The sequence below is a fragment of the Xiphias gladius genome, chromosome 8 (genome assembly GCF_016859285.1).
Source record: "Xiphias gladius isolate SHS-SW01 ecotype Sanya breed wild chromosome 8, ASM1685928v1, whole genome shotgun sequence".
In the NCBI taxonomy this organism is placed as follows: Eukaryota; Metazoa; Chordata; class Actinopteri; order Istiophoriformes; family Xiphiidae; genus Xiphias; species Xiphias gladius.
The window spans coordinates 18,928,900-18,936,999 of NC_053407.1; the positions used below are offsets into that span (position 1 = coordinate 18,928,900).

The window sequence follows — 8,100 nt, forward strand, 5'->3', positions numbered from 1 at the left end:
TACATGAATATAAAGATGAACCAGCTAAGCCGTGGAATTTGAGCGCTCCTGATTCAAACTTGTCTCTTTTTACTTGCCATTACAGAGCAGGATTAGATTATTTACAGCAAGTGAGGTCGACTCCATATTCTGGCCAGTTATCAGGTGTCTGTCTATGACGACATGCACAGCGTCGTCTTGACTTGCTGGAAAATAAAGAGATAAACAACAGAGTTTAGTTTTAGAAATGCTGATGAACTATTTTACTCTACTAATTTAATATCTGTGCTCTGCAGGTGTGCTCACCTGTGTATGACCCTCCACTGTCTTTCACAAAGTCCTCCACAATCAAGGGCAGGTTGGCAAAGTCAGGCCTCCGCACCAGTTCAAACACTGACGGCTTTAAACAAAAACAGCTATTAATACTAATTACACTGAATGCATAAATATATTTGGGTAGATTGCCTTCATGTTTACATGGGGAACACTAACCCCTGTTAAACTATAGCCATCGAAGATCCACCTCTGTCCCTCAGTGGCACAACACAGAGCCGACACTCCTTGTCCCACTGCACAAACGGGCTCTGCACAAAAAGAAAAGAAACAACTTGCATCCAAATCTCTACAGCGAACAAAGAGATTACACACTGACTGCTTTTAAAATCAGCCTCACACTCACTTTGGTGAGAAATGAAGTGTGTGAGAATGCGGTGCAGAGAGCCGCTGTGTGCCAGGTCATTCGGCGCTCCAGGGCAGTCCGGGATGAGCAACGCCTGGTATCGGGCACCTGGAAAAGGTTGTCGTGACATAACTGAGCAAAGTCCAACCAGCAGCAGCAGCAGCAGCTGAAATAAAAACCGCCAGGTGGCTTTGAAATTAATATTCTCACCGTCTATGGATTCAAGTTTGGCTGGCGTTGCGTAAGGTTTCACATTGAAGTCCTGCACCCATCTGGCAGTGCTTTCATCGACTCCGACAAAGTCTATCGGCTTGCCCTGCCATTCAGAGAAACACCTCACCCGTCACCTCAGTACAGAGTAAGGTATGATGTGCTGAGTTCGCACAGTATCCTAAGTGAACTCGCATATTACATGTCTTTCAAGTAGCCAATGTATGTCCATGATCTCACAGATGCCTACAGTCTAGATGAAATGATAAAATGTTTACCCACGGTGTTTGAAGCCAATGTTTCTTCAGACTGTACCTGTACCTGTACCAATTCCAATAACAGCACCAAAAACATGACTCCACTATTCTACTATATCTAAGGACTATTCACCGTCTTCACAGGAAAAAGTGGTCTGAAGTGAAGTAACTCATTAAAGTAGGACAATAAAAATAGACCTCCAAGTGTGCTTATAAATAAAGCGTATTCCATCTAGTGAGGAGAAAATATAGAGAGCTCCCTCACTTTTTAATGCTTCTGGTGGTTCTGGTGACAGACAGAAAGACATAGTTCTATCAAAAGCACATTTGAACTACTGGTAATCTTTTCTGATTAAGCATTTTCTACCTTTCCACAACTAGATCAATTTATTTGAAAATCAGCGTTGGGTGGTAGAGCGGGTCGGTGGTTCGATCCCCAGCTCCTCGAGTCTGCATATCGGAGTGTCCTTGGGCAAGATACTGAACCCGACACTGTCTCATCAGTGTGTGCACGTGTGTGTGTATAGAAAGCGCTGTTTGCGTAGGAAAAGCGCTGTATGAATGTGTGTGTGAATGGGTGAATGTGGCAGTAGTGTAAAGCACTTTGAGTGGTCAATAAGACTAGAAAAGTGCTTTATAAGTGCAGTCCATCAATGTCTTAGTAAGGTTTGGGGCTACTGTAAGTCCCCAGAACAGCTTTGGTGCTCCTTGGCATAGACTCTTCAACCACACCTGGTCTTTTCTCAAGTCTTTGCCCAGGTGTTGATGAAACAGGGGTCACACAAAACAAATTATCATTAACATCACTTTGGGCTTTAGGAAATTGTGTGAGACATTTTTCAACATTTTCACATTACATTTTACAGGCTAAACAACTAATCAAGAAAATAATCGACAGATTGATCAATAATGTCCAATGGTCGATAAAATAACTACTACTTGCAGCCTCGGTGATGTGCACGTAGGAGATAAGTGGGAGACATGTTGTGTCCAGTAGTTAATCTTTTGGTAGGAAAAAAATATTTAAATTCTCTCTAATTAAAAAAAACCCAAAACATCAGGGGTAAAAAAAACAGCAAACAAATTTGGGATTTTGGTCCAGATGTCCTGCAGCTCTTTGCCAGAAGGTGAGTGGGCAAACAGTCCATTGTAGATGTCTCCCTAAGTAATAAAAAGTGTCATGCTGGAGGAGGATTTTCCACAACCTGGCAACCCAAAGGCTGTTTTTGTTAATGGCTTATAACTGAACTAAAACGCATTAGGAAATGTTTGATATATGAAAGCCATTGGCAACAGGTAACCGGGCCTTTATAAAGGGTTCCCTATGAGACAGTGGTCCCCACGTCTGAAGAGGATCTTTTTCTTTTTTTTTCCCTTGAATTTGTCACCCACTCGTATGTTGCTGGTCCAATTTGTTATTTACCTGCGACCTAACAGAACTGGATACCTCCCGTTTTCATTTCAGTGGCACCTCTTTTTGAGAGGAGCAGCTCACCTCAGCTGGACCACCGACATTCGTGAGATCACGGACATCTCAAGATGATGAAAACATAACTTTTTTTTTTTTTAGTTAGAAATATAGTCTTACCCCAGGTGTGGCCGTCTGGAGATTAAACGCCGAGGCACAGAGGCTGAAGGACTGATGGAAAGACTTTGCTGACACCCCTGAATAAACGAGCACGTCAGTTTAAACGAATGAGACGAGAAAAACTCACACAACACAGAGCTACCGACTGCTGAGACGGCCACACGTAAAAAAAAAAAACACTGTGTCCTTACACTGGACATCGTGTTGCTCATCCGCATTAAAGTGATATGATACATCAGCTGTTACAGGTTCATCCACCCACCTTGAGGAGAAGCGCTCGCCACTATCAAACATGTCGGCTTCGCGGACATTTCGGCGATCTTTGTTTTCCCTCCGCATGAAATATTTTTGGCCTCTTTGAAAAGAATAAGAAGATAATTATGGGTGAAACGCAAGAAAAAAGAAAGAAAAAAAAAAACACACACGGGGAGGAAGTCCTGTCAGCTGACAACAACATCCGCCCAAACGATTTCAGAATAAAAGTTCAATGTCAAAGGCAGGAGGGAAAATAAGATCGGAAAATTCAGAGGGAACAACAAACGGCAAATATTTTTTATTTGCGTTCCAACAAACAAACAATTATTTCTATATTCATTTTTAAATTATAACACTGTGTGACATACATAAAAACAAACAAAGAAACAAAACATGGATAAACAACAACACCGACACTGTTTGCGACATAAAATACTTTAAAACGAAATGAAATTAAAGCTTCAGTTACAAGTTCATCCACACATCATTAGCATTAAAATGAGCGGGAAAACGCTGAAAGCATGCGTTAGAATTTGCAGAAAAAGAACAGTGCTGTCCAGCAGCATTACAGTAGCTCTAGTGTTTGTATTCTGAAAATCATCACGTGGTGTTTGGAGGCGTGAACTTCACAGCATCCACCAACTGTATAAATTATTTGGGGTATTAAAATTTCTAATCAAACATTTTACAATTCATGATGTGACACATTTTGTGATATTTGAGAAATCAGTAAGGATCTTCTTTCAAGTTTTGATAAAGGCAGCAAGTAAACATCATCCCTACGAGCTGAAAGAAAAAAGACACAAGGAACTTTTTGGTTACACACTGCACACAGACACAACCACTGTTTACATACAGCTGCTGGTATTTTGCACAACATCAAGAGAATGGTCATGTTAACCAGTATTTTGCTAAGTGGTTATGGTTTTTACCTGGAGAAATGCAATCCCAATGCCCACTGCACCGAGAATATACAGCTGACTCAGGATGAAATCCTCTAATTTCATGATGCAGCCTCCCTGAGAGCATGAGAAAGGGAAAGAAATTGAAATCTTGCTATAATTCAAGGTCTAGCCTGAGCCAAATGAACAACTCTACCCACCTCCACCTTGTAGATGTTGGAGGGATGGTCCCTGTGGCCGCAGAGCTCACTGGGAGTTTTACAGCAGCTATCAGGAACGAGACGCTTATTATCTTCAGCCTGGATCCACACGCTGTCTCTCCAGTCTGAAAAATTGTAACTGCCACAACACTTAAACTGAGAGGATGCCAGTAAAGGGAGGAACAGAGGAAAGAAAAAAAGATTAGATAGTTGTGAATTATATTCACATGCAGGCTAAAGGGGCAGTCATTTCAAAGTCTCTGTCAAACTGAAACTGAAACTTAAATCACTGAGTTTTTCTCAGTCATTGAAGTGGTGTTGCTGTGATTCAAATGTGCGGTATCACTTCCACACCTCCTGCTGAAGCTTGTCCACAGCCTGCGTGACGCTCTCCTCCCCCGGCTGCTGGTATTTCTGCTGCATGGTCACCTTCAGGTTCTGTCTGAGCTCCTCATCCAGCTGTGAGACAGCAGAAGCACTTCAGTGATTGCTCGGGAAAAAAATATGTCACCATCCATAAAAATAGCCCCTTGTCAAATTTCTATTTCCTCCCCGTAACATTCCACTGTACCTTTGTAATGCCTGCACATAACTCAAAATATATGTGCACAGATCCTCTGAACCCACTCCCTGTTTCCTGAGCATTCTTGAAATTGATTTGCGAATATAAATGGTTTTGTTTCTTGACTGACAAAGTGCAAAGAGTGAAGATGAACCATCATATATCAACCTGTCAGAGAAACAGTTTGATATAAAATGGAAAGAGGTGGCAGCAGATTACCTGGTAGCAGAAAGGGAAACACTGGAGCCAGAAAAGGGGGAAAGAAAGAAAGGTGTGAGAAGGACGGAAAAACAGGACAAATGAAGAACATGCACAGAGATGCATGCAGAGAAGATTTCGCAACAGAGAGGTCGGCAACTGAAGCATTCCATGGAGGGGGGTAAAAAAAAAATCTGACATGATGGAGGAAAAGCAAAGGTGTTTGAAATAACATAAAAGGATAGTGAAATGGCAGAAAAATCACATAAAATACAAGCAGAAAGAAAAAACTGTCAGAGTTGTAATTGTTGCAAAATTTAAAATAAACAGAAGGGAATAAACATAATAATGAAAAACTAATATCACAAATAAACAAAAATATATGAAAAAGAATCAATCACAAAGTACAAATACGTCACCTCTTGGTAGTTTACATAGGCCAGCACACCAGCAATGATTTCCAGCAGGAAAATACAGAGCAACAAGATCAGGTACTGTAGAAAAGAGACAGGAAATGAAAAAGAACAAAGCTGTAAATAAACTTCAGTTGGAAAAGATAAATTCCAGCATTTTTCAGTACAATTCTGTGCTAAAGTGTGACCTTAAATATGACTTTAAATATGACATCAGCACTGAAACGATCTGTGCCCGACTCAAAAAAACAAAAAGAAGTTATACTCTAGAGAATAACTGATTTAACTGTGGGAAAGAAAGTTATTCTTCACAAAGGTCGTGGCAAATATGCTTGTGAAGTTTTGCTTCAGTATTATATCCTCTCACTGCGTCTGTCTCTCTCACACTCCTCAGTCCAAGCAGCCGCTTGTGATGCCCCCCATTCCTCTGGCATGAGCTGCACTCTAAATCTAAACTCTTAAAGACATACTCTGCATGACTTTGTCTGTTATTTCTGACAGCCATGCCTGTCTGACATAATGGGCTGCACTGAATGCAGGCAGACGAGACAGAAGGTCACCAAGGATTAACTTTCAATACACGCAGACCAAGACCGCTATGTGTGTATAAACAGGAACTTTAAGTCTTTCCTTGGTGTCTGAGTCCACATAATTACATGGGGTTAATGCTTTGGTGGAGTGGAGTGAAATAAAACAACCAAGGTTTTAATAAAACATTTCTCTGCTTTAGGGCCGTGTTTTGTGTGACTGATCCACCTTACCGCAATCAAAAGACTCTTCTTCTCCTTCAGAGTAGCACAGCATCCGATTATCCCGGTCACTACGACGATGACCCCAGCGGCTATCAGGATGTAAGCTGAGGCTGAGTAAAAGCTGGAGTTCAGTAAACTGATGTAGTCGCTCTTTTCCACCAGAGTCCAAACTCCCACCGCCAGCACAGCTCCTCCTGCCAGCTGAAAGAACGTATCGTTATCAGCTCAATTCAAACCAGAAGGAAGTAAAGGTTCTGATGTAAATAAACTTTCGGATAGTCTCTGAAGTACACACTCTATGGAGTATTTTTTTCTTGGCTCCACATTAACGACTGTAACTACTGCAAAAATTGTAAACACTAAATGATACTGCTTTAAATACTGTTTAAAGGAACTACATAAAGCATGATATTGCATAATATACATATTTTATAGAATATATGTAGGGAATACATTGTAAGTTGGAACAGTATAAATTGTGTAAGCTGAGTAGTGTTTCAGTGTCATTAAATGAAAGTCCTATTTAATATCTGTAGTATCTGAAGCAAAGCTTGAAATTAATGCTCCATGTAAAAGTCAATTATTACGTCTAACGGTACTATTAATCATCACAGAACCAATAGATCCTTTAACAGAAGGGTTTGTTTTCTAAAATTTTGTGAATATCTTAACATTTTCTCGTTAACTTACCCAGAAAAGAATATTGAAGAGAAATAGTAGATATTTCAGACAAATTGTCCCACAGGTGTGAGTTTTATTACCTCGAGCTTCCATTCTGAAATAAAAAAAAACTGACACGTTAGCACACTGTACAACACAGAAATCATCACCAAATGAAAAACTTCCTGAGAAGACCGGATTTCACAGTTGAATCTCCCCTTAAAGAATGAACACAAGATGCTCAGAGAGCAGGGTCATACCCTCCAACACTCTCATGCTACACTTGAGATTACTTTCACACAACTTTCTGTTACTACACTTGCATGACGGCAAGCTAAAGCCTATAAAATCTGGCTGACACGGGTCTGTTGTGGCATAGATACCCACAGGAATTCCCTCCTTCAGTCTGCTTTGGTTCCACCTTTGGCGTGAGAAGGTGATATACCGGGTTCTCAAACATAACTACAGTACATTTGAGCTTTTCTGACAAAATGCCCTTTTTTTTACGGTTCTATATGTATTAACTTTGAATATCATTATACAGTAGACCAAAAATAAAATGTGGTGCATCTCAAACTTGCAAAAAGTTGGCGTAACACAGCAATGGAAAGAGCTCACTGATGAAATCAAATATGTTGTGGGGAAAACATACTTAACTTGTGTCACGTGTCATCCAGCAGGCAGATATATATATGTCCCCCATCTCAGTAATTTATACTGATCTTCTCACACTCCAGTGATATACTATTGACTTTTAGCTATTTACTCGATGAATTATTCAAAGTCTGTTTTTATCCCAACCTGAGCTGATCTACTTCTATTTTAAGAAAAGCTGCAACTTGCAGCATCATGAGAGATAGTGACTGTAAGTTCTAGGTATTAGTGGACCTCTCTCTTTATAAAGAAATCAACTAAAAGTGAAAAGGTAAAAGGACAATAGATATAAAATAACAAGCTTATTTAAAACAAACTCAGAAGAAGATACTTTCTGGGCAGTGAGACAAAAATACTCCATGTGTGAATGTGATCGTCCGGAAAAACAAAATCTCCTAATGGTCATATTCAGTTATTTTTAACTCGTTGTGTCATGGAAAAAAAACTGCCCTGCCTTTCCGCTGAGACCAAATACTCCTACCTGATTTTAGGTGGTGGGCCCTCCAGGATGTAGATTATCGGGTTAACGTCTTCCGAGCTCCCGCTAACCCCAGTGTCAGTGTGCTACTGTCTCTGAAGGTTAACTGCAACAGTGGAAGTTCTCAGTTGACGCTCAGACCCGAGCCTCCTTCTCGAGCGTCTGAGCGCCTGTCCTCTTTTGGCACAACAGGCAGCTCAGCCCTCCACGAGATATGTAGAGTACATGTCTGCCCCCAGCTGGTTTCTCACGCACATGAGCTTTTTTGGCACTAAAAACAAATGCTTAGCCTATGAGGGACTGTTCAAAAAGG

At 40.7% G+C, this 8,100-nt stretch overlaps 2 protein-coding genes across 3 annotated transcripts; both read right to left on the reverse strand.

The window, feature by feature from the left end:
- Positions 1 to 47: 47 nt before the first annotated feature.
- On the reverse strand, positions 48 to 3,163 carry gatd1 (glutamine amidotransferase like class 1 domain containing 1). The gene is made up of 7 exons (XM_040133792.1): positions 2,976 to 3,163; positions 2,714 to 2,790; positions 869 to 974; positions 659 to 766; positions 472 to 563; positions 286 to 379; positions 48 to 185 (listed from the first exon to the last, which is right to left on the reverse strand). Exons 1-7 carry the CDS (start codon positions 3,022 to 3,024, stop codon positions 70 to 72), a joined length of 642 nt encoding a protein of 213 aa, XP_039989726.1. The 5' UTR covers positions 3,025 to 3,163; the 3' UTR covers positions 48 to 69.
- A 140-nt stretch (positions 3,164 to 3,303) lies between these two features.
- Positions 3,304 to 8,015, reverse strand: cd151 (CD151 molecule). Of its 2 annotated transcripts, XM_040133789.1 has the most exons (9): positions 7,791 to 8,015; positions 6,686 to 6,770; positions 6,005 to 6,196; positions 5,250 to 5,324; positions 4,852 to 4,872; positions 4,425 to 4,529; positions 4,071 to 4,226; positions 3,901 to 3,987; positions 3,304 to 3,754 (listed from the first exon to the last, which is right to left on the reverse strand). In XM_040133789.1, exons 2-9 carry the CDS (start codon positions 6,767 to 6,769, stop codon positions 3,695 to 3,697), a joined length of 780 nt encoding a protein of 259 aa, XP_039989723.1. In that variant the 5' UTR covers position 6,770; positions 7,791 to 8,015; the 3' UTR covers positions 3,304 to 3,694. The 2 variants fall into 2 exon arrangements, with proteins under 2 accessions (XP_039989723.1, XP_039989724.1); XM_040133790.1 differs by lacking the exon at positions 4,852 to 4,872 and having other exon boundaries at positions 7,791 to 8,012.
- Positions 8,016 to 8,100: the final 85 nt, after the last annotated feature.

Excerpts from the sequence above, each read along its gene's own strand:
- gatd1 (XM_040133792.1), bottom strand. The coding sequence starts at position 3,024 with ATGTCCGCGAAGCCGACATGTTTGATAGTGGCGAGCGCTTCTCCTCAA. Across the intron at positions 2,791-2,975 it reads GGCGAGCGCTTCTCCTCAAG|GGGTGTCAGCAAAGTCTTTC; the intron begins GTGGGTGGATGA and ends TCGTTTATTCAG. Across the intron at positions 564-658 it reads ACACTTCATTTCTCACCAAA|AGCCCGTTTGTGCAGTGGGA; the intron begins GTGAGTGTGAGG and ends CTTTTTGTGCAG.
- cd151 (XM_040133789.1), bottom strand. The coding sequence starts at position 6,769 with ATGGAAGCTCGAGGTAATAAAACTCACACCTGTGGGACAATTTGTCTG. Across the intron at positions 4,530-4,851 it reads GTTTCCCTTTCTGCTACCAG|CTGGATGAGGAGCTCAGACA; the intron begins GTAATCTGCTGC and ends GCTGTCTCACAG. Across the intron at positions 3,988-4,070 it reads CCAACATCTACAAGGTGGAG|GGAGGCTGCATCATGAAATT; the intron begins GTGGGTAGAGTT and ends TCATGCTCTCAG.